Genomic DNA, 24553 nt, shown 5'->3' on the forward strand with positions numbered 1-24553 from the left:
GGTCTTCCGGGAGGACGCTTGCGCCGCAGCGGGCGGAAGTGGCGCCGCTGGTTTGAAATCGGCCGAGTCGGCTTCAGCCGGCCGGAGCCGCCGAGTGCCATGTCTACCCCTCCGCTGGCGCCCGGGGGCATGGCGCCGGGGCCCTTCGGCGGTCCGCAGGCGCAGCAGGCCGCGCGCGAGGTCAACACGGCCACGCTGTGCCGCATCGGGCAGGAGACGGTGCAGGACATCGTGTACCGCACCATGGAGATCTTCCAGCTGCTCAGGAACATGCAGGTGGGCGCCTGGGGCGGGAGGACGGGTGAAAGGGGGCCTCCCCGGGCATCCTCGGGGTGGCGGTGTCGTCTTTACACCCCACGTCTTCAGCATGTGCCTGCCCCTTGCCCTGGGAGATCTCAAGTGCGGACGCGCCCCCCCCCCCCCCCCCAGTGTCCCCAGCCCTGGAAGACGCCCTTATACCCATTGCTCCCAGAATGTGTCTTTCCCCAGTTCTCACAGCTTGTGTTTGTTCCACGCCCTGGAAAACCCTCAGGCGTGGACACACCCCCTTACACCCTGTGTCCCCAGCATGAGTCTGCTTCCTGACCTAGGAGATTCCAGATGTGGTCACCCCCATTTTCCCCAGAACTATTCCCCAGCAGGCATCTCTCTCCCACCCCAGGAGACTCCCATTACCCCCAGAAGTGTCACCAGCATGTGTCTGTGTCCCCCCCCACCCCCCCTCCCCCGCCCCAGGAGGTATCAGGTGTGATCACCTTTACCCCCAGCTCCACAGTATCCCCAGTATGTGTCCATCCCCAAAGATCTAGGACTTGGTGGTATTGAAGGGACCTTTTCTAGATTGGGCCCAGTCGTGTACTTGTTTTATAAACATTGTGTTTTCCGAAGTGCAGGTGGATCACACCGTACTTGCCTTTTAAAGTTACTTGAGAAGATTTCGAACAAAATTTCTCCTGAAGGAGATGCCCAGAAACTGAAGAAGAATTTAGACAATAGTTCTCCCCGTTTCTAGGCGTAACTAGATTACAGTAAGCTGTGCTAATGTAAAGGGTTGACATATTTAGGAATATACCTGGGACTTGATCATAGTCACAATAGTAAAAATAGCCATTACCCAAAATGTTTCCTTACTCCCCCTGTGACATTTTTGCCTCTCTCCCCAAGGAGCCACTGCTGGTCTGTCTACATTTAATGGTTTTATGTGATATGAATCACATAGCATAGGAGCTTTGTGGGTCAGGGTTCTTTCAGCATCCATCTGTATGTGATTTCTTTTTCTTACTGTCTTATTGAATGACTGTATTGCGGCGTTTGTGTTTGTTGATCTGTGGGTGCATGTTTGGGTTGTTTCCACTTTGGAGCCCTTACAAACAGTGCTGCCTGTATAAATAATGTCAGAGTTTGGTTTTTTACGGACTTTTGTGTGAGTGTGTGTTTCATTTCTCTTGAGTAGAAGGTTTAAGAGTGTAATTGAATCATGTTTATATCATGTACATAATATATATGTTAAATTTTTTTTTTTCTAATGTGGCTGACCTCTTTGAATCTCCATCAGTGGTCTTTGAGGTTCTGGTCTCTCTCATCTTCAGCATCATTTCTTACTGGTGTGTCTTTTTACTTGGCCAGATACTTCTGTCAGTCTGTGGCTCTCGCTTCTTTTTCTTCAAACCATCTTTTGAGGAGATGGGATCTTTTTATAATTGTGATGGGATCCCACTTGTTGATCTGTGCTTCTACAGGTCTTGCTTTTGATGTCACACTTAAAATGTTTGTGTGTGTAACCCGAAGCAGTGAATGTTTTCTCTGAGAAGTTTTGCTCTTTACGTTTTCCCGCAGGTTTATAACTTAAGTTCTTGTGTGTGTTGGGGGTGGTGGTGGTGGGGTGATTATAATGATCAGTTTGGGTCTAAGTTCATCTTTCGGCTTCAGGTATCCAGGTTGTTCCTGTACAGTTTGTAAGTCATCGCTAGTGTGTGGTGATATTTTATTTGGGCTGAAATGTGATATTTTATTTGTATGTTAATAAATAAAGTTTGCCTGGAGATCAGAGGTCATAGTGAGCCATAAACAGAAGTCAGGCGGTGGTGGCACATGCCCTTAATCCGATCACATGGCAGGCAGAGTCTCTGTGTGTTCAAGGACACGGCCAAGCGTGGTGACACACGCCTTTAATCCCAGTAGCAACCATAGAGACCTCGAGGTCTGTATAGACAGTCAGTGATGAGGAAGTGATGTGGCTGGGCTTAGAGCCAATGAGAAGGCAGAACAGGAAGGCAATAAAGGCACAGGTTAGACAGGAAGAAACTCTCTTGTGAAGCTACAGTGAGGTGGTAAGCTAAGGTTAGTTGGTGGCTATTACTCTGGTCTCTACGGCTTGGACCTCTGTATTTGGCTCTGTGTTTCTTATTTAATAAGACTGTTTAGAAATTCATCTACACTAGTGCTTGCTTATCCTAACACTACAAGATGGAGAAAGCATCCTTGGTCTACTGATGAGGGTTCTATGGGTCAGAGAGGTAAACTGATGCCCTAAAGCTACTCAGTGTGGGGTAATTGAAGGTGTGCCTTGAGACTCTTACAACTTTTACTTCTATGGATGCCCTAAAGAGTATTTTATTGCTTTTGTTTGTTTGTTTCAAGAAAAGATAGTTGAGATTTTTGTCTATTTTTATAAAACTGATTTTGTTTTGTGGGAATCTTTAGTACTGTGTCAATAACTCAGTGTGAAATGCCATACATACAAAGCTAGTATCGTTATAAATGGACTCAAGGAAAAGATTGAAATTCTTTGGCAGTTTCAGGTGAATAGATTCATAACGAAAATGACTGGAGTGTGGATTTCACGACGTCCCAGACTTTAGCGTGCACTGTATTCCTTATTTTTAGCCTGCCCTCTGCCAGCAATATGAATTAACTAGAGCGTGTAGAAGCAGGTGTGGTCACAGATCACTAAACACCTATCAATTGCTTTTCTTGGCTAGGTCCACAATTATAGGAACAATTTCAAGAAGTATTTTTATTCCTATTTTATAATTAAGAAAACTGAAGGTTAAAGAAGGAATAAGTGGAAGACCCGCCATCACAGATGCCTCTAATAACCTGCTGTTACCTCACTTAACGAGCCGTCTGTATCATTAACAGAGCGAGAACTGAACTCCATCACCCGAACAGAACATGACTCTTTCCGACAGCTCCTGCCCATAGCTAGGCTCCAGGTAGGCCCGAATTTCGAACTGATACAAGGGCTGCTACAGTTGCGAATCTGCCTTCCACTTTGTGCTCCGACTCATCTCAAACTCTTTAGGGGACGCATAACAATGACCCTCAAAAGGCAACAACAGTGTGGCCCTTGAGTTCCCAAAGTCAGAAGTGATGATATAAACAGACGTTCTTAACTGGGAACAACATGGCTGTTTGTTTAATCATAGGCAGCTTATCCAGTTTCCGCTCGCCATAGTCCATCATGGATATTTAAGAGGATATGTTGAAAAAAAAGAACGCAGCGAGACTCTTTGTACTGCGCTTTCAGAACAGCACACCGTTATCATTGCCCTGCTTTATTTTTATTAATTTTGTACTCCATCGTAGTCTGTATATACTGTGTATACATCACGCCACAGTTTCTGGCGTCCACTGGGGAGTGAGGCTCTTTCAGGACCCCGGTAGGAGGGACTACCCCATGATCTCCAGAATACTCAGATTTCAGGTCACCTCTATTAGTCCATGGAAGAGAAGCAGCATAAGTACACACTGCTAATTTCTTTGCAAAAAATTGTCCTTTGTCTGTTAGATGTCATTTAGCTGCTCAAGACTCTGAAAACTATAGACTTCTTAGAAACAAAAAAAAAAAAAAAAGAGTAAACACGTTTTGAAAAGTAAGTTTGCAAGGTGTTAAGCATCTCCCCTAATATCCCTGAATCCCACATTAAGATTCCCTGTGAAAAATAGCATTGCTTTGATTCTGCTTATTATCCTTTTAATCTTTTATTTCATATTTTGGCTACATAATATATTCATAATTTAGGAATAACAGAACACATGCAGTGAGCACTCTCCTTTCTATTCCCTGTCTGCTAGGTACTTAATCCCTCTCTATGAGCAATGGTTGCTAATGATTCTAGCCACTGGTTATATTTATCTTCCAAATGCTCTTTGCATATTTAATCAAATCTGTGCATATATATTGTCTCATCCCTCCTTATTGCACAGATAACAGTATACTATGCATACTGTTTTGTACTTTGTCTTTTTCATTTGATATATTGTAATTTACGCATATCTATAAAGTACTCTATTTCTCTTTTTATACCTTATAGTATTTCCATTGGGTGGAAAAACTCTAGTCAGACAGTTATGCTACTTTCAGTTTCTCTTATGCTGGAGCAAATGATAATGTCGCACACAAAGGAGCAGCTGTGCCCGATGATGAGCTTTTAGAAGTAGTACTGTAACTCACTGGGCCATCCTGTATTGTCCTTCCAACTCCAGAGTTGTACGTGTGTTCCTGTGTCCTGACTCAGACCATCACAATGGATTGATTATGCTTTTAGGTGTTTGATTACTTGATAGATGAAACTTCTACCTTACATTTTCCCTTATTTGATTGAATTTGAACATTTCTTCATATATTTATGAATCATGAATGTTTTGTTTTCTGCTATTGCTTGTTCCTATTATTTCTGTGTGTGTGTGTGTGTGTGTGTGTGTGTGTGTGTGTGTGTGTTATCTCCCTTGATCTCTGTGGTTTATTTGTAAATGTTTTTCCCCAGTCTCCTCTTTTGTTTCTTCTGTTTTGTTTTGGAATTGGGGTCTCACTGTGTAGCTAGAACTAGCCTTGAACCTGTGATGTTGCCTCCACTTCCTAAGTCCTGAGATTGTAGGGTTATAGACTTGAGCTCCTGTGCCTGGTATATCCAGTCTGGTTTTTTTTTATATTTTACCTTTTGATTCCCCATATATAGTTTTTGCCCTGCTTATTTTTTTTAATATACAATTTGTTTTCCAGTTTGTACAGTTTATTAGACTTACAGATTTTATGTCTCGTTAGGAAAGCCTTCCCCACTCCCAATGAGTTCTGTAAGTTTTCATTGGAATTTTTACTTTCAAAACTTTGGTTGTTGTGGGATTGATCCTGTTATGAGTGTGACGTACAACACTCACCTTGTTATACAAAAGGCTGATTGAAAACTCATCTCACTCCTCAGGTTGGTTCAGGCGCAGCTTTGTACAGATGTGTCTGGCCGGGGATGCTCGACTCTTTCTTCTTTGCTTCCATCGTCGATGCTCTGATGCCTCGTTCTCATGTAGTCTTTGAGTTTCTGGGATGTGCTTGTATTTCTATTTCAGAATAAGTGTCCTTTTTCACTTTTCCACACACATCTTAGACCTAGAACAACAAGAAACACCTGTTAGTGCTTTTATTAGTTTTTTCAGCCTAGAAAACCTTGACACTGTTAAGTCTTAGTAACCAGGAACATGGAATGTCCTTTTCTTGTTTTGAGTTTGAAGTTTTTATTTTTATCTTTTCTAACTTTATTCCTACATATTTCCCCTTCCTTCTTTCCTTCCTTCCTTCTCTTCTTCCTCCCTCCCTCCCTCCCTCCCTCCCTCCCTCTCTCTCTCTCTCTCTCTCTCTCTCTCTCTCTCTCTCTCTCTCTCTCTCTCTCTCTCTTTTTCTGTTGTACTAGGTCCTTGCTTTTCCATTTTCTTTTTAGAGATGAAACCAAAGCTCTTACTTTCTCTGTTAGCTTTATACTTAACTCCTTATGGAATCCTTTTACCATTGGTGGCTTTTTATGATGTCATTTGGAAACAGTGTTCACTATACTGCTTCCTTTTTTATGTTTCAGCCGTTCTCTCTTCCCTCATCACCCTGGCCAGCTCCTCTGCAACAGAATGCATCAACAGTAACAGTGGTCTTAGTATATGTCTTTTTCTGTTCGGACCTTAGTGGGCATTCCTCCAATGTCTGCACATCCATTGTGATGCCGACTTTATAACCTAAATATGTTGTTCATATATGGGGAATTTTATTATAAGAATAGATGATGAATTTAGTTGAATGCCTTTTTAGTATCTGGGAGTGTGATGTATTTATGAGGTTTCATCCATATTCATGAGGGAGATGGTTATTGATGAGCTTTTCCAGCTGAGTAGCTACACCACAGCATGCAGCAAGGGATCCTAGGTGCTATTACCACCCGTTCTGTAGAGTATGGAAGCCTCATCACTCATCTTCACTGCCACTCTCGGCCAGAGCAATGCTTGACACGAGAAAGGTGAATGGGAAGCTGATGGGGTATAAAAACTAATATCCAAACTTACTAAGTTGGCAGATTTCAGGTGGATAATTCTTTGCATTTCAACAAGATTGCTTTTCTTCATAATAAGACTCATCAATCTTTTTGTGTATGACACACACTTCTCATGAACGCATAAGCATAGACTTAGGAGTAAAATGCTCATAAAAATTATTCAGGACATACACTAAAACTTTTGTGCTAAATATGCTACAAAGAGAAGTTCGAGTTATTACTAAGTAGAGCATATAGGCAAAGTAGCAACCCTGATAAGATGCCATGGTTCAGGAGCCCACTGCTCCTCTAAGTGAGATGTAATCATCACACCCTTATGATTCAGACCAGAAATCAGGGGTCATTTAACTGTTTCTCTGCATTGTTGGTGACTGTCAGTGTCTGTCTGTAAAGGAGTTCTTAGGGGAAATCCCACACTGTATGGAAGTATGAAGCCTTCTAGTGCCATCTTATTTTAAATGTTGTGAGCAGAAGAGCCATTGGTAATTTATCACACTTCACTGAAGCATTTTAAAATGTATTAATGCCGAGGATTCCTAAAACTAGAAATAATTCAGAAACTTCAAAAGATCTGTCTCCTGAGTTGAGAAACTGTACCATTTATAAAAGGGACTCTGGAGATGAGAAACAAATTATTCAAGCCTACCCAAAATTACATTTGTCTGTGACTTTATCATTATTTCAATGAGTACTTCTTTGGAAAAAGTGTTATTAATTAATTAGCTTTGATAGTTCTACCCCTGGCAGATGTACCTAGGGCCTTGTGTTATGTGGGGCAAATGCTGTACCACTGGGCTGTATTGCCTGGCTGCCTTTCACTCTTTGTTTCGAAACATGGTCTCATTACATTTCCCCATCTGGCCTTCAATTCACTTTATGTAACAGGCTGGCCTTGAACGTGTGAACCTCCTGAGATGGGTCACAGGCCTACAATACCAAGCCTCGCTGATAAGAATCTTGAATTAAGAAAACTTGATGACTTGGAACAGATACGATCATAGTAATTTGTAACAATTCGTTAATAATTGTTTGAGTGTATGTTGATTTGTATCCATTTCTTCTATTAAGATTGTCTTCAGTGAACTTTGGTGGTTTATGTTTTCGTTTGTACTTTGCATATCTTATTCTCTTGGTCATAGTTAAGATATTTTGAAAATGCTTTTGCAAATATGCAAGCATGCTGTTCCGTTTCTGCAAAACAAAACCCTAAGCTTCACTTTTAAATATATATGTGTGTGTATATAATATATACATGTGTGTATTATATATATTATATGTGTGTGGATATATAAATATATATATAATTCTTGGGCAAGTTCAGCAGCTTGCTGCTTTTATGTGATAGTGATATTAAAATCGTATATTTATAACACTAAAAGGCAAAGGCATTTCATCTCGTTAGCAGTCTCTTCACAAAGCCTTTTCCAAGGCTTTTTATTTCGGTAAAGTACTGTACCAGGTTGCTAATAAATTGATATGGATTGCTTTTAAAACTTCAATATTTTTATTGTTTTCTTTTGCCTGCCAAGTTGCCAAATGGGGTCACTTACCATACTGGAACTTACCAGGACCGGTTAACAAAGCTGCAGGACCATCTTCGCCAGCTTTCTATTCTCTTCAGGAAGCTAAGATTGGTCTATGACAAGTGTAATGAGAACTGTGGCGGGATGGAGCCCGTTCCCGTTGAGGTGAGTTTCTATCACAGGAGCGCGCACGTCAGTGACTCTTTTTATTTCCCCTTTTAGTGGTATTCCCCATTTTTAATTTTGTTTGTTTTACTTCTGAGATGAAAATGTGGATACATGTGTTTATTTTTCATTAATGATTTTTGTAGCATCTGCTTTCCAGACTTCTTGTGCTATTTTTTGTGTTTACTTCTATATTTGTTGGTATTTTAATGACAGTGATTTCTTTTATTATTCTTAGAAGAAATATTTAGTTATTATTAGTGGTGGTTTTTGCCATTGCTGAGAAAAGTTGTATTTGAGTAGAACTTGATCGAAATGGTGGTGGCTAGAAGTCAGAACACAATTGACTTAAGGTGAACCGGGAAACAATGACCCGAAGCCAGCAGTTGGAGATCGGTCTTTGAAGCAGGGACAGGAAGGAGGGTGGAATTGGGTTGAGGCATTGTCTTCTGCCACCAATGCAAGAGACCAGCACATTTGAAAATGATAAAGGAGGAGAAGCCTGTGGGGAGGTTGGAGGGATGCACAGAAGACAGAGGAGAGAGTGCAAGATGGAGGCTGTCTTCAGACAGTCCTGCAGCAGGAGAGGAGCGAAGGGCGCTTGTCCTGCGGGCCAGTTACATGTGCCCCAAGACTACAGAACCGCTTGCCGGGTGGATCCTTCTTTGTTTCTTCATGACGGCTTACCAGGGTAGGGACATGGTTCCCAATGTCGGCCGCATTTACAAGGGGTTTCCTCCAGTAAGTGCCATCCCAGTCCACACATAATTAAGCATATTTTTGCTAGAAGCATCGTTGCTCTGTAAATTTCTTATCCTATTAACAAAAAATTCTCATACCTAAAAGAAATTAAGACAAATAAAAAGTCTTGCAGCCACTGGAGTTCTGAGTGTCAGGTTGGTGACATTTGCATCACACATGTCCTCGAAGGTCCTCTCTTGTAGTGTAAAGGAAAACCTGTCTTACTTTGAATAGACTGGATCTGTCGGAGTAGACGCCACAGTTTACTTGACATTAGTCTTGGAGTGTTTCAGCCAGCATCTAGCGGTTACGTATTAGCAGACTGAATGGAGAAAGTATAACTCCATACATGACTGCCAGTTTTTGGAGGGGAGGGTGAGTTTTGTTAGTGTTGTTGTTGTTGTTTTCAGTTAAACACAGTGAACTTTATTGGGAAACCAAGGTCTTTTAGTGGTTAATTTTTTTTAATTTTTGAAATCAAAATATAATTCCATCATCCTCGCCTTTCCTTTTCCTCCCTCCAGTCCTTCCCATGTACCACTCCCCGTCCCCCACACTCCCTCTCAAGTCCATGACCTCTGGTGTCTTCTTCGTTTGTATATGTGCTGTTTTGCAAAAGAAAGCCGAAGTCTGGTTCATAGATACACTGAAATGATAAGCTTTTAAAGCTGTTGTTTCAGGCCTTTGCCTGAAAACCATGTATTTCTAAAGCATTAAAAATATTTAGAACATGGATCCAAAGCAGATGCGGTCTCTGTGGTAATCTAATTCACATATTTGGATCCCACTTCCAGCAACTTATTCCATATGTGGATGAAGATGGCTCAAAGAACGACGACCGGGCCGGGCCACCTCGCTTTGCCAGCGAAGAGAGACGAGAAATTGCGGAAGTAAATAAAGTGAGTTATTAGTCTGTATGCTTTATATTTCAGAGTCCTGATTAAAAATTATTAGGGAGCTAGTGTAACTCTAAAACGTAGTTTGAGTTTTGGAATTGCGTGGTGTGTTTTGTGGCAGATTGACTCTGTTTAGAGCAGTGGCGAGAAGTGAAAGGAAAGCAGATCTGCCGTCTGAAGAGTTGGGGAAGAGCATGGTTTCACCGGTAAAGCCCTCAGAGAGCCCATGGCTGGGCGTCAGTCACAGCCCATTCTCTTCCCTGAGCTGAACTCTGCCTTTCCACATGACAGCACGTGATGAAAACTTACCAGCAGGAGATGTGACTGAGAAACGACAGGAGTTAGGACAGCGTTGTCCTACCTCCAGTCCAAAAAGTTCCCACTGAGAAACATTTATTAAGCTTCCGATAGTTCTCATGAAACAGAACAGGAGAGAGAGTCGTTCATTCACAGTGGTGGAGATTTGGCCTCGCCCACCGAAAGCTAAGGGCTAAGCGACCAGCCTCCCTCTTCACTTACAAACACAGGTCACTGACAGTCTTCAGTCTGCTTGGTAGACTCCGCCAGTGTGTTAACAGTCTACTCTAGATAAACGGCCTTCTGAGCCAGGTGAGGGTAATTCAGTTTACATTCATAACGTCGACGGTCAGTTACCTTGGAAAGCATTGTTCTCGGATGGCTAAAAGGCATTCGGTATACTCCAGTCCACTTGTGCTGACTCGGTGCTTGAATCAAGAACAGTTTCTCTTTTTACCTTTTGATTTTTTATAAATAGCCAGAGTTCTTATACGAGAGGAGTATAAAAATATTCCTGTTTAAAATGTCGTATAATAAAATCTACCAGTGTGCTTAGTATTATTGTAGAGATTATAACCAGTTCAAAAAGACAGCACACAAGTGCTCAAAAATAGGAGTTATTATTACAAGTTATTATTATAACATGCTTGTTAGCATGTTCAGAAAAATTCACCTGATGAAAAGTATGGTCTAAGGCCAGGCGGTGGTGGCGCACGCCTTTAATCCCAGCACTCGGGAGGCAGAGCCAGGCGGATCTTTGTGAGTTTGAGGCCAGCCTGGGCTACCGAGTGAGTTCCAGGAAAGGTGCAAAGCTACATAGAGAAACCCTGTCTCGAAAAACGAAAAAAAAAAAAAAGAAAAGAAAAGAAAAGTATGGTCTATAAAAAGTTCTGTAAGAGAAGGGATTAACACCAGACAGTCTGAAACGATCCACTTTCAATACTGTTAGGCTCTTACTAACTGTAAGTTATACTGTTAGTTACAATACTGTAACTCTCTTCCCAGCTCCCTTCACAGCTGAAATAAGACTAAGTGGATTGGAATTCCAATAGTGACTAGCCCTGTTAAGATACATAAAGTAATTTTTGAATAATTAAAAAGAGCATATAAAACCCTTGGGAAAGCAATAAATATTACAAAAGTACCAGTCTTAATTACTTCATAATCTTGTGCAAAATAATCCAAATCCACATAAGACTTAACTTGAAAGCATACACAAAATAGGAGGCTTTTAGTACCATACTAGGAAAAAAAAAGTAAAACCAAAATGAGATTTTCTTCTGAAAATATACAAAAAATATATTTTAAAAATCCAATAAATAAGATTAATAATGCAGAATTGTTTGCTTCAAAAATTAAAATGAATGTGAAGCATATTATAAAGGCATAAATAAGCATATAATGCTGGCCCAGGAGTAGACAGACTGGTAAAATAATGGCCAGAAAAAACAACTTTTCTGATGAATATGAGAATTTAATATGACAGGAAAGGGATTATGTGGAAAATTAATCTTTAGAACTAGAAAATTGGCGGGGGAATTAACTTTTACACTACTGTATATTAAAATGAATTTCAGAGTTAAGAATTATGTCCAAAAACCCAAACTATTAGAAAAATAATGAGGAAAAATGTACTTTAAAATCAAAGAGAAAGAAAAAAATTAGATTTAAATACTGTAACTTAGGAATGTATTCTTTGAGAATTTCATATAGTATATTGTTATCATTATTTTCCTTTCCCCCAAATCTTTCCAGACTTCCCCCAAACCCGCTCAACTTCGTGCTCTTTCTTTTTCTTAAACTGACAACCAGGGAGCCTGTATGGGACTGACCTAGACACTCTGCATATATGTACAGTTGCGTAGCTTGGTCCTCTTGTGGGACTCCTAACAGCGGGAACAGACTGTCTCTGACTCTTTTACAGGCTTTTGGGACCCTACCCCTCATACCAGCTCTCCTGGCCCAGCCTTTATACATGGGGAGGTGTTTCGTCTTACTGCAACTTGATATGCCATGTTTTGTTGACACTCATGGGAGACCTGTCCTTTCCTAAACAGAAAAGGAGGAGTGGATTCTGGGGTGGGAACAGAGGAGGTGTGAGGGAGGGACTAGGAAAAACTGCCGCTGGGATGTACAATAAATAAACACATTTAAAAAGAAAGAATAAAGATATAGTTTAACAGATTTTAAACATAACAACAATAAAAAAGAAAAGAAAAAAAAGCACCACTAAATATATGGGGCTGGATTTGCATTGCCCGAGCAATCTTGAGCACAGGGCCTGCTCTGTAGTGTGATTGATATGCTCTGTCACTCTACTGAAGAAAGTTGATGTTCCCTCTCCCAGCTATCATTACAAAGAGATTCTTGGCCGGGGATGGGGATTTATGCCCACTTCCCATCCCTTGTGTTGTTGTTTGTTTCTGCTCTTTTGAAGGGCCCGTCACTCAGCTCCCAAAGTAAATCACACACGGAGGCTTACTTTAAATTATAAATGCCCAGCCTTAGCTTAGCTTGTTTCCTGTTAGCTTTTCTTAACCTAAATTAGTCTGTCTACCTTTTGCTTCTGTTTTGGGTTTTTTGTTTTGTTTTGTTTTTGCCTTTTTCTATTTCCTTCCTTCCTTCCTTCCTTCCTTCCTTCCTTCCTTCCTTCCTTCCTTCCTTTCTTTCTTTCTTTCTCTTTCTTTCTTTATCCATTGCTGGTTGTTAGGTGTCTGGCCCCTTGCATCCTCCTCTTCTCTCTCCTTGATTTCCTCCACTCCCAGATTTCTCCTTCTATTAATTCTTTCTGTCTGCCAGCCCCACCCATCCTTTCTTCTGCCTCACTCTGGGCCATTCAGCTCTTTATTAGACAGTCGGGTGTTCCAGACAGGCACAGTAACACAGCTTCACAGAGTTAAACAAATTACATAACAAAAGTAACCCACCTTAAAATAATACTCCACAGCACCTCTGTGTTGGGATTTGTCTGGCTTGAACTTGTATAGGTCTTGTACATGCTGTTATAGTCTCTGTGAGTTCGTATGTGCATCTACCCTGGTGTCTGGGAAAAGTTGTTTCCTTAAAATCATGCGCTATTTCTGGCTCTTAGAATTTTTCTGCCCCTTTTTGAACATAGATCTCTGAGCCTTGAGGGGAAGGATATAATAGGGACACGGTCTATTTAGGGCTAAGTACTCCAAAGGCTTTCACTCTCTACACATTGTCCAATTGTGAGTCTCAGTGTTGCTCACCATCTACTATAAGAAGAAGCTTCTCTGATGAGGGTTGAGTGAAGCACTGATCTCTGCCTATAACAATATATCATTGGGAGTTTGATTGCTGTATTCAGTTAGCAGGATAATAATAGTAGGTTTTCTTCTGGGTTCGTGGACTATCTAGTCTCAGATTCTTGGCCTCATTAACAATAGCGGGTATAGATTCTGTCTCATGGAGTGGGCCCTAAACCCCACCAGAGGTGGTTGGGCACTCCCCTAGCATTCACACCATTATTGCAGCAGTGACCGTATCCCGTAGGCGGGTCGTTATTATAGCTTACAGAACCGGACAACTTTTTTTTTTAATTGAATGATGAGTTTAAAAAGAACATTTCCAACAAAGGTAGACGTAATTAATCACCATTATGACAAAAAACTCACAGTAGGAAATTGGTTGGAATGAGGAGGGGCCTGAGGAATGGAATTTAGATTTGAAACTGTGTTCATACATTAAGAATTGTCAGGGCCGGGCAGTGGTGGTGCACGCCTTTAATCCCAGCACTCGGGAGGCAGAGGCAAGCGGATCTCTGTGAGTTCGAGGCCAGCCTGGGCTACCAAGTGAGTTCCAGGAAAGGTGCAAAGCTACACAGAGAAACCCTGTCTCGAAAAACAAAAAAACAAAAGAATTGTCAGGCTAGAGATGTAGCTGGGTGGGAGAGCACTTGCCTGCCAAGCACACACACACCCAAAAAGGAATGAAGGAAGAGAGGGAGGGAGGGAGAGAGAGAGAAGCAAGTTCTTATCTTTTCTGATTACTTTTCTCCATGTGCTTTTATAAGTTTTGTTGCTGTGGGGGGAAAAAAGAGAAGAAGAAGAAAAAGATACTCATGCATACGTTTCCAACACTATTTTCCTGGAATAAGTTTTTTTTTTGTTGTTTTTTGTTTTGTTTTCACAATTCAGCAAATAGGTAGATATACAGATTACAGATTCTGGAAAGTTTGGCTATTTTGTAATAAGAGGTAGTGTTTCCATGTTACTCTTCTGCTTCATACTGAGTGACTTAACTCAGATTCTAGGTGCTATAGTTACATTCGTGAATTGCAGGTTCTTACAAAGAGGAAACGATCAATTTAAATATTTTAAATTCTCTATTTAAAGCCAAACTCTTTATTGTGTGGAAGTTCATGCTTTCAAAGGAATGTGGGATAGGGAGGGAGTACATATCTTCTCTTGACAGGCCAGAGACAGCACCCATCGGATGACCTCCAAGCTCTCTATATTTCCTAAGAGTTGTTAGTCCTGCATTGTTTTCCTTTGTGTACATGGGCAGGCCAGATGAAGGGTACCCTACCCTATTGCCCCACTTTATTTTCTGGAGGAAGGGTCCCCTGACCCTGGAGCTTGGTGTTTTGGCTAGAACAGTCTGTGGAACCTGGGGTTATAGATGTGCATGGATACACCTGACTTCTCTGTGGGTGCTAGAGATGCAAACGAGGATCTTCATTCTTCCACAGCACGCACCTTACCCACTGTGAAATCTCCCCAGCCCCTGTTATATATTTTGAGCACCAGAGAGTGGTGGTGACTAGAGGCCAAAGATAGAAGCGGGCTAAGATTTGCTTCACTTCAATTTCAAACCAGAATGATAAGGATAAGTAGATTGGAAGGATATCGGGGTCAGAGGACAACTTGAGGGGATGGGTTCTCTATATGGTGTGGGTCAGGATCAAATCAGGTCCTTGGATTTGGCAGTGCCATTTCCCACTAAGCCGACTTGCCAGCTTTGAAAATGTTTACATACTGAGTTCTCCTGGTCTGTTGATATATTTATATGTACATATTGGTCTAAATAGTTAGTTGCCCTTAGATGATAAATGTATAAATCTAATCACATGGTTGTTATAATGAAACAAACATTTCATTGGTTTCATTTGTAAAGGATTTATAAATATGTATATTGATAAATGTAGCTGAACGTTTTCCTGTGTCCCACCAGGTCCTGCAGCTGCTTGAACCCAATTAAACACAGAGGCTTATATTACTTACAGACTGTATGATCTATGGCAGGCCTCTTGCTAGCTCTTATATCTTAAATTAACCCATTTCTATAAATCTATACTTTGCCAAATGGCTTGTGGCTTACCAGTACCTTTACATCTTGCTTCTCCTGGCGGTGGCTTTCAGCATCTGCCTTGCCTCTCCTTTCTCTTCCTGTCCATCTGTTTGGATTTCTTGCCTGCCTCTAAGTTGCCTTGCCATAGGCCAAACGGCTTTTTTTTATCAACCAATCAGAGCAACACACATTCACAGCATATAGAAAGAAATCCACAGCAGATAAATGTGAACTATTTGTCTTCCCCATATCTGTTATGTTAAAATACACATTCTTAACACATTCTTCTCAATGCACATACATATTTTCTCATCAGTTCATGGAGTACTTAAGTAGTGGGGACTGTCCCTTCATGTGTCGGTCAGCTTTCTGTTATTGTAGCAAAGACCTGAGACAAATAAGCTTAAACAGAGGGAAAGTTGTTTTGCTTTAGAATGTGGAGGTTTCAGTTCATTGCTAATTGACCCTGTTCTTCTGGGCCTGTTGTGGCCTAGCACATTATAGCAGGAAGGTGTTTCAAATCGTTTGCAAGTAAAATCAGTGTACCTGTTGTTTTATTATAGCAACCGTGTGATTATATTTATACATTTATAGGCAGCTATTCAGGGCATTATATACACATAAGTATATACATATAAATGTGCACATATATGTATATGGCAACTGACCCTGAGAACTCAGTGTATGAATACTTTCAAGGTGGTAAGCTGGCTCAGTAGGTAAAAGCACCAGCTGCCAATCCAAGGACCTGAATTCATATCTTGTCCAGTTACAAAAGAGGGAGAGCCTTATAATCCTTCAGCTGCTAGTGACCTAGAACTTCCCACCAGGCTCCATCTCCGGGAGCTTCCACCACCCTACAAGAGCAGCACCGCCTAGAACTTAGCCTTTAGCACACGAGGCTCTGGCAGGTGCTTACCTGAACCATAGCAGCAGAACATGCAAAATATGTCTTACCTACTGTGATAGATAATAAGGAATACTTTAATATGGATAGATAATATGAATACTTTAAAATAATAGCCATGTCTGGCTTTAATGCTATAAGGCAACATTAAACAATAACAATAGAAAGGACAGTTTTGAAATGATTGTGAAGGAGTTTTAGTTTTCTGTCTCTGAGGGCTTTGTAAGTTTTCTGTTGGCCTTATTCTTAACTCTTCCTTTTAATATTCAAATATCTGAGCACCTGCTGTATGCCAAGTGTTGCTGACTGCTAAAAGTTCTGCCACGTAGTAGTAACCCAGTGTTTGGTCTGCCCTCCTGTGCCTGGTGGCCAGGTGGTTGGGGATTTTAAGATACTAAAAGTCTCGAGGAAGCAGCAGCATTTCCCATGCCCCCGGCACAGTTAGGGGACTATTTACTGAAAGCAGAATATTGTGCTGTATTTTAATACATTGGCATTTATATTAAAGTGCTTCGTAGATCTGTATAATCAGTAACAAATTTTTCTTAAAAATACATCCACAACTTTATTATAGTACATGGTCTCCATTCTGAATGTACGAAACAGTAGGCTTAAACTTCTGGTTTTTCTCTGACTGGTCATCTTCAGATGTTACACCATGTAGCTGAGATTGCAGAGGCGCAGGCTGATTCTGGGGGCATCTGTTACCTGTCCCATGGTCATGCTAGGAAACCCTGAGCCGTGCACTTGGTCCTCAGTATTTGTTGGAAATCACTAGGGGAAATGGCCTGGTTGTAATAGTCAGATATTGCTTGATTTTAATACTTTACTGTTTGCATCTTGTTTTTGAGCTCCTTAAGCTCTCTTTTCCAAGTAAAGAAGGAACCTGCTTTGGGAACCTCAGAATTGAGTTTTACTTTGCTGAACAGTGCTCTGTTGATGGGAAATGAGATTGAAAGAGGTACTGGGTAGTATCAAAAGAGTGACATGTAATCGAGTCTAGGCATTTGGAAATTAAAGCATTTTTTCTCAAGTGTCACAGCCTTTATATGAATATTAAATTACATGGTATGACTTAGCATAGATGTCCTTTGTAAGGACCTACTCTGTTTACATGCTCACCTGTTAATGGAACAAATTATGCACAGCTGATGGATTTTGAAAATAGCAGCTGTCATCCCCTGTTAAAATCAATCAGTGGCAAGATTGTATACATTAAATCTTATATCGTGTCATGAAAATGTATTTACAATTTAACCACTAATAAGCATGACTGTCAGCTTCACTGTTGACAGTTGCTCGGCGTGCTTTGCCTCCAGATAGTTTACCTGTGTGATACTTTTTCCTTAAAGCTTTGTCTTTTTTGAGTAAAACTACCCAAATACTTTGTTTTACACTTAAAAAGAAAGTATTGCTCAGATTTTGATGTAAGCTTAGAAATGCCCCCCATTCTTTGGTACACTTTAGTTTTTAGGAGCTAATGAGACCAGCATATTAGAACTCATATTTGCAAATGAGTACTCCTGAAAGCAGTCTCACTGGGAGGCTTCACATTTACCCAGTGATGGCGCCACCAAGGAGCCCTCTACAAATGCATTTGGATACTGTTTATAATAAAGTCTGTTTGTAACTACCCAAGAACATGATTTTATTTCTTCTAGCTGCCCCCACGTTTTTTGGACAGTGTGAAGACAGTTCATCAGGCCTAGTTTTGGGTAGTTGTCAGCTGTCCCTAAAACTGAAGTCCCGCTCCTGTCTCTTTGTCATCCCACACGCAGTTAGCCTTTGCATTTCATCTTAGTTGTGTTTTGGGCCCTCCAGGACTTTTAATGGTCTTCATTGTCCATCATCTCAGCCAAGTCCTTTCACGTCTTCCTCACCACTAACCTGTTGAGATCCCAGGCGGATATTTTGGACGGCTGACCTTTTCTGTCGGAGGCAGGACCTGCCTTGTGAATCTCCGTATCATCTACCAGCTACCTTACAGGATACAGTCTGGCTATGCCTTCCTCCTACTTGGTGCTGAGGTTCTAAAACGTCTCAAAGTAATTTTATTCAAGATATGTTAAAGCTGATTTGTTCGAATTCTTAATTGATTTTTTGAGAAAGGGTCCCAGAGTGCAGCTCTAGCTGGTGTTGGACCCATCGTGTAACGCGGGCTCAGCTCAGACTTGCAGCAGTCGTCCTGCTTCAGCGTCTCCGATGTTGGAAATGCAGGTGTGAACAACCCTGCCCCACTCCTGAAATTCGATTTTTAAAAAAATACCAATTCATACTCCTCTTCATCCTTTTATTCTTTCTTGATAGCTCCCTTTTATAGAGCTGGAATGAAAACGAAAACCACGGTAGCCGAAGTTTTTCACAGCTAGAAGTGATGATTCATTGATGTGCCACAGACTTGCACATCCATAAAGAGCAGCCGTCTTGGAACCACGGGGAAGCCGTGCGTCCTTTCACTAACTCAGACTCAATCCTTTTCGGTCACAGGTCTGTGTGGCCGGTCATCACCTTCTGGGTGGGTGCACAGAAAGCATGGCTGACAGGACCTCAAGCTCTAGCCCATGCCTACGTGAGAAACTGAGGGGGGAATTTAGTCTGAGATCAAATAACAGGTTACAGAGGTGAAGGCTGAGACTGCCAGCCTACCAGTGTGATGCCACCACCGGTGTATGTCAAGGTGAAATGTCCCTGTCTTGGTCTCTGTGGCAAGAAAGTACATCCTCCTCTGCCCCTGAATTAGACAGTGTGCACACCACCTTACTGACTGACTACCACGTAGTCACGTGGGATGGGTCATCTGAACACCTAACCAAAGAGACTCAATTTGTCAGTCCTCTTTGCCAAAGACCTTTTCAAGCCCTGAGAGAGTCAAGGCCTGTGTGCTGTGCAGTTGGACGGTTCATCTGCATCTTGTGCTATCCTATTTTCAAACATGAATTTAATTTAATCAGTATTATTAGTACCATTAAAGTATGTGTAATTGCCTCTATGCTTCCTAGTGAGAGTGTTTAATGTCCCTTTTAGTGACCTTCTTCCTGTTTGTGACTTCTGAGTCTAGATACAAGTAGTAAAAGCAGTTTGCTTAATCTCAGCTTGCTTTTTAATGAAGTAATAATACTTTAGACCTCTTCCTAGTGTACATATAATAGTTTACCTGGAGGCAATTAAATAGAGTATTTTTAAAATAATCTAATTAAAATATTATATCTTTGAATTTAATGTTTTCCAAGTATTACTGAATAATAATTATGATTATAACTTGTAAGGATGCTAACCAGAATCTTAGTTTGTGTCACATGTTGTCTAAGCTGATATTTATCACATAGCACTTGAAGAAAGGATTCTAGTGGAGCCCAGGAGTAGAGATGCAGGGGCATGCGCAAGGCCTACATAACCCTTAGTGTGGGGAGTCTTCCTTGTCACTGGGCCGCTTTCTTTTCATTTCTAGAATTAGAAGTAGGCTGTGCTTCATCTTAGGGCAGTAATTTCTGCTACATTTCTAGAAGACTGATTTTGCCTGGGCCATTGTATTATGTTTTTTATATTGACAGCTTCCATTCTGTGCCTGTCATCAAGTGCCAAATGCTTACTTCTCTGTCAGACAACTGTAATATTTTAAGCAATCAAACCATTTGATTCTCCCATGAACTCTTACGAGGTATAAAGTCAGTGATTGCCTTCATCCTTCTGGTGTGAGGTTAAACAATTTGGCCAGTGTCCTCCACTTATAATTGGTAGAGAGCTGAGCATTTGATCAACCATAACATGTGATTGGAAAGTGTAGTGTTAACCATTATGTTCCACTGCCCTTACAGCATCTAAATACTAGATATATCACAATTCAATGTGTCACGTAGTTTATGATAGGATGGGGGCAGGGGCCAGAGGCCTCTGTGGACCTCAGTTAGAAATCAGGGCATCTGTCAGGGACTGTGAGATCAGAAAAGGTAGAAGCTGTGATGCTTTCAATGAGAATGGCCGCCATAGACTCATGTGTTTGAATATTTAGCCCCTAGTTGGTAAAAACTGTTTGAGGAGTACAGCCTTGTTGGAGGAGGTGTCCACTAAGGATGGCCTTTGAGGTTTCACAAGACTCAAGCCATTCCTAGTCTCTGTCTGTCTCTCTCTGCCTACCTACTTGGTAGTGGTTGTCTCAAGATGTGAGCTGCCAACTACTGCTCCAGCTCCATGTCTGCCTCCCTGCTACCATGCTCCTCACCATGGTAGTCATGGGTTCTGATAGTCATGGATTCTAACCCTCTGGAACGGTTAGCCCCAGGTAAACTCTTCTCTGAGTTGCCTTGGTCATGGAGTCTTATCACAGCAATAGGAAAGTAACTGAGACAGAGAACTTTTGTTATGCAGGAATGTTGGGGTTAACTTCTGTCTGGATCACTAGGGGCCTAACTTACTACAGTTCAGTCTTTTAACATCATTGTGTATTTCACTTCACAGTGTTGCTAAATCCTTTTGTTTTCACAGAAACTCAAACAGAAGAATCAACAGCTGAAGCAGATTATGGATCAATTACGGAATCTCATCTGGGACATAAATGCCATGTTGGCAATGAGGAACTAAACTGATACTTAAATCTCTTGCACTACTCATGTGATACAATTGGATTTCCCCCTCAAGTATAATCCTTTGATAAGGATTATTTATCTCTTTACTGACTGGCACTAAAGTTCCTGTTTCCACTTTAAAGTTTTCAGTGACTTTTTTTGTTTGTTTGTTTAATGCTCTTGGTTCTATAGAAGATTACTGTAATAGCCTTTGATAGGGTGTAAGTTTTGGTTAGTCTTCATGAATTGAATAATTGCTTTTTAAAGGCAAAATGAACTTTAATAAATAAATTTTTAAACATAACCAGTGTTGTTGCTTGTTTTAGTTACCCTTTTCAAAGAGAGGTAAAGGATAAATATTTTAGCGTATTAAAATACCAACCAAAGTTTATCTCTGAAAGAAATTAATTAAAATTAAAAACATATTACCGCCTAAGCTCCTTTCTTAATTCAGTTTTTTTCCTTTATTTTCTTTTATTTAAATACCATTTATTTTACATATCAATTTTTTTTTTCAAACCAGTTAGAATAAGAAAATACTTGGTTGCTCAATCACTTTTACCAGGTTCTTGGAGTGTTTTTCTGAATTAGGATGAGAGAGGCGATTTGAAGAAGATACAATCTGGTCACACGCTTAGCTGTGACCTGCCTTGGACCTAGTAGCAGGGGCCTGCCTGTCAGCGACATTCTAGTCCCAAGTATGGTTCAATATGCTGCACTTTAAAGAGTTCTAATCTAGACTATTGTTAGAACGGTGGTTCTCAACCTTCCCAATGCTGCAACCCTTCAATACAGTTCATGTTGTAGTGACCCTCAACCATAAATCTATTTTTGTTGCTATTTCGTAACTATAATTTTGCTACTATTGTGAATCCTAATGTAAATATTTGATATGCAGATGGTCTTAGGTGACCCCTGGTGAAAGGTGATGGGCGTTCCAGCCTGAGTCACAAGCTCCTACCTGGCTTGACTTGACTATGGCAGTTCTGCATTTGACTCTTGCTTGTGGGTTAAGTTTCTCCAAAGGGTTACATAAGAAACTAGTAACCAGCTTCCTCTAGGAAGGAATGGGTGGTTGGGATTCAGAGTTCAAAATGTACTGACCTTTCATTGTCTACACTTTTGCACCTTCTGAATGTTATAGCTTGTTCAAATAGTACTTGATCAAAACTGTACCTTCCATCCTGAGTCAGACAGATTGCCTCCAGTCGTGGGGGACAGACTACAAGAAGAGTTAAATTTACTTTTGCTGATGCAGTTCTGGGCAAGCCCACTGTTGGTGAGAACCACAGGGGAAGCTCTGTATAGTTGCAGGGCAAAAGCAACTGTATGAAACTATGACACAGAGAAGAATGTAGACCAAAAGTCTCGCTTGGTGTACTATTCCACCGTACCTAATGATACTACGGTTTGTTTAGACAGTCAGGATTTCTGTAGGTTTTCATGTGCAGCATAGTCTGTATGCCATTACCATTGTGACATTGTGACTTTAGTATATTATTTACTGACAATACAATGAGGCATGTATGCACAGAGAATAATATTAACCTGAGCTCCACTTGGCTTAGACCTGTCTTTGAACAAAACACTTGGCAGTCTGAGAGCATACCTGTACGTGTGGTGTCTGCACGTCCCTCTGAATAATTTACCTAGCAAGCTGTTAGCAACATAGGATACCTACTTGCATCCAAGCTGCATGTACACCCTCTCTGAATAATGGAATAAGTTTCTCTTCCTTTTAATGACCATCAAACTTAGACTATTCAGTTACACCGAGAAGGTAGAAGGGGGCCAGATCTGGCTTAGACTAAGAAGGCCTAAACAGTCAGATTATCAGGGCGCTTGGGTGTCTTCACTCAGTGTATTCTGGCATAGTCTATCATTTCTCTTTGAATAAACTTTCCTTGCTACTTTCCAGTCTGTGTGGAAATTTTTATTTCATTCTTGAATAAGATGCTAAGAACCAGGAAATGCATGGCCCATGCTGGCCACTGGTAATAATGACACTTGTTAATTTAGTGTTTCTTTCCTGATAACCGTAGTAAAGGGTTTTGATCTAGTGTTTGGGTGTTTTGAATATCCTACTCAGCCACTTAGATCATTAATGGTGCCACAAACCTAGCTCTTGGAAGGAAGGTAGAAATTGCATGCTTTAGGCTTTGAATATATAGAGAATATCTCTGGTGGAGCAAAAATGAGTATGGTTACATTGCTGTAGATCTGTAGCCCCAAGTTATGGGCAGCTGTGCATGCTCTCTCAGAACTGGGGCTACTCTACTCATTTACAAGTGACCATGTGATCATTTGTGAGTGTGGTGGGGCCTATTAAATGCAGACCTCGATAGCTCTCCAATTCTGCCTTTTCTAGAGAGAACACACAAATGGATTAAAGTGCAAAGAAAGGCACTTTATTGTAAGATATGTCCCTAGGCAAGATTACCTGTTCTCTCACCTGTGAAATGATGTATGAGATTAGTTGATATTATGCTCTAGGTTAGAATTGTGCTTGGAAATCTTAGAAACTCAGTTCAAAACAGGTTAATCCTACAAAAGGGATTTACTAGTCCTTACAGTGGCAAAAAATGAAAAAATCTGCTGTAGAAGTAACCATCTTATTCAATAAGAAACACAGGACCAATGCAAAGAAGAAAGCCAAGAGGTCAGAGCTAAGAGCTAAAAACCTTACCCTTCCTCACGCGGTGGTCCTACTTCTCCAAAAGAGACCTACTTCCTGTGTGTCTGTCTTTATAAAGACTTTCTGTTCTGCCTTCTCATTGGTTGTAAACCCAACCACATGACCGCCTTGTCACTGCCTGTCTGGACAGACCTCCAGGTCTTCTATGGTTGGTATTGAGATTAAAGGCGTGTGTCTCCATGCTGGCTGTATCCTTGAACACACAGAGATCTACCTAGCTCTGCCTACCAAGTGCTGAGATTAAAGGCGTGCACCACCAACACCCAGCTTTCGCTATGGCTTGCTAATAGCTCTGACCCCCAGGCAACTTTATTTATTAACATGCAAATAAAATCACATTTCTGTTCAAATAAAATATCACCATAATCTGCCATTACTAAAGTATCAAGAATTATAGCCCAGATCTGATGCCCACAACATTACTTGGTCCACCCTAATTCCTCTTTGTGTCTGCTCCATTTTCTTTCAGTAGAGACAGGGACCCTCCAAATGGTGGGAACAGTGCTCCTCTGTGGTCTGGACATCTTTTCTATATCCTGACCTCAAAAGTTGAGAGGCTTATTCACTCCTAAATTAAAAATCCTCACAATAGACGCAAAACCCTTGAGTAATAAAACCAACAAATGGATCTGTTGTGTACATGGGTACTGCAGTTGAACTAACCCATGTTATAAATCTGTCTGTAGCCAGGACTTGGGTGTGGGTGTCATAGAAAAGCACACTCCCCAGGGAACAAGGATTACAGAAGAAAAGACCAAACAGGAATATTTTGAAGAAAAAGAAACCGTGGTAACCACAGGTAGTGGTGGTCCTCATTCACTGTTATACCATTTCAGACAATCAAGGAAGCTATCTAACCTTCACAACCCCCAAAACACTTACAGAAAGCCAACTACATCGTTCACCGCCATGGGAAATGTCTTCTCGTTTTCTAAGTTTGTAGACTTCTGTATTAGAGTTTTCCTCTGCAGCTGTTTTCTTGCAGCTGTTTCAGTTCATTACAATGTGAACTTGTCAGGTCTTCCTTAGATAGGACAGAGTTAAAAAAAAAAAAAAAAAAAAAAAAACACTGAGAGTTCCAGCATACTGGTAAGGACATTATCTTTAAATGACTTGGCACCCCCCAGCCTTGATCATTCA

The 24553-nt window shown here is 41.0% G+C and overlaps 1 protein-coding gene across 1 annotated transcript; it reads left to right on the plus strand.

Moving 5' to 3' along the window:
• Med30 (mediator complex subunit 30) lies at positions 1-22635 on the plus strand. The gene is made up of 4 exons (XM_052747805.1): positions 1-276; positions 7844-8002; positions 9538-9642; positions 20639-22635. The coding sequence occupies exons 1-4, from the start codon at positions 100-102 to the stop codon at positions 20732-20734; spliced, it is 537 nt and encodes a 178-aa protein (XP_052603765.1). The 5' UTR covers positions 1-99; the 3' UTR covers positions 20735-22635.
• Positions 22636-24553: the final 1918 nt, after the last annotated feature.

Source organism: Peromyscus californicus, unplaced genomic scaffold, assembly GCF_007827085.1.
Source record: "Peromyscus californicus insignis strain IS unplaced genomic scaffold, ASM782708v3 Scaffold_20__1_contigs__length_68692818, whole genome shotgun sequence".
Lineage (NCBI taxonomy): Eukaryota > Metazoa > Chordata > Mammalia > Rodentia > Cricetidae > Peromyscus > Peromyscus californicus.

Coding starts and splice junctions, on each gene's coding strand:
- Med30 (XM_052747805.1), top strand. CDS start 100: ATGTCTACCCCTCCGCTGGCGCCCGGGGGCATGGCGCCGGGGCCCTTC. Junction 8,003..9,537: donor TGGAGCCCGTTCCCGTTGAG/GTGAGTTTCTAT, acceptor TCCCACTTCCAG/CAACTTATTCCATATGTGGA. Junction 9,643..20,638: donor AAATTGCGGAAGTAAATAAA/GTGAGTTATTAG, acceptor TTGTTTTCACAG/AAACTCAAACAGAAGAATCA.